Raw genomic sequence first — 971 nt, 5'->3', positions numbered from 1 at the left:
TGATTAACCCCACTGCTGATAAAATCACTTAAGTACATAACTTCCTACTCTTCAGTGTATTAGGGAGGTCCAGACTACAGTAGTTGCATTGCTTTTTCTTCTCGATTTACAATCATTCAAAATTAATGCTGTACCATCAAGTTGTTAGTTATTTCCTTGACAGAACAGCAACAGAGAGAGGAAGTTGAGAAATGTACCTCTTTAGCTATTGGACAAAGCAAGAAAAGTTGCTCCCCCCACCCAAATGGAAAAGCAATATGAGAACTAAAACTGTCAATCATTCATTATATTAAAGGAACTATAAAATCAACTACATTCAACATTGATTTAATACAAAACTTACATCAATCCCTAATGACCTTAGGGATCACCAAAGCACTGATGATTAATGAATATATACAATGAATTATCCACACACAATTGATGATTGATAAAATGTTGAAGGATAAGGATTCTAGAACATTGTGACTTCATTGGCAAGGTTCATGTCAAATTCTCCTTTATATGGAAATGTAGGAATGCCAAAAACACACCATAAATTCTACAAAATATTAAATAAGGCCACCAAATAAACTCTTTTTTTTGCTTATTTCCTCAAACTTCTTCATGTTGAACACCACACTTGCTACCACCTGATCTGCTGTTTTGTTCTGGCCATAATAGTCAACAAACTCTCCATCAGGATTTATGAGGTAAATGATGATGGTGTGGTCCACCTGTTGTAAAGAAAAGCTTAGTTTAGGTCAAACAGACTAAGTATTGATTGAAATGATTTTTGTAAAGTATTTTTAAATATATTAATATCCTTTGATCACTTTTCAATCTCCTTTTAAAATGCAACTCTAATAATATCTGTCATTGTTATTTGATAATCTAATGAAATTACAAAAGACTCCTAATAATATCTTCATGTCAAAACTTTAAAGAAAAATCAAGTGAAATATCAAAATTGAATTTTCCACAGCACCGCT

The 971-nt window shown here is 32.1% G+C and overlaps 1 protein-coding gene across 1 annotated transcript in view; it reads right to left on the bottom strand.

The window, feature by feature from the left end:
* Window positions 1-311: 311 nt before the first annotated feature.
* Window positions 312-971, bottom strand: part of LOC119588680 (protein SCO1 homolog, mitochondrial-like) — a gene marked incomplete in the record, with an annotated part of 9,100 nt that continues 8,440 nt past the window's right edge. The window contains 1 exon segment of the mRNA XM_037937315.1: window positions 312-716. Within this exon segment, the coding sequence (XP_037793243.1) occupies window positions 552-716 (165 nt within the window).

The sequence above is a fragment of the Penaeus monodon genome, chromosome 24 (assembly GCF_015228065.2).
Source record: "Penaeus monodon isolate SGIC_2016 chromosome 24, NSTDA_Pmon_1, whole genome shotgun sequence".
In the NCBI taxonomy this organism is placed as follows: domain Eukaryota; kingdom Metazoa; phylum Arthropoda; class Malacostraca; order Decapoda; family Penaeidae; genus Penaeus; species Penaeus monodon.
Note: the sequence above shows the minus strand (reverse complement) of the source record. Positions and strands in the feature narration are given on the sequence as shown.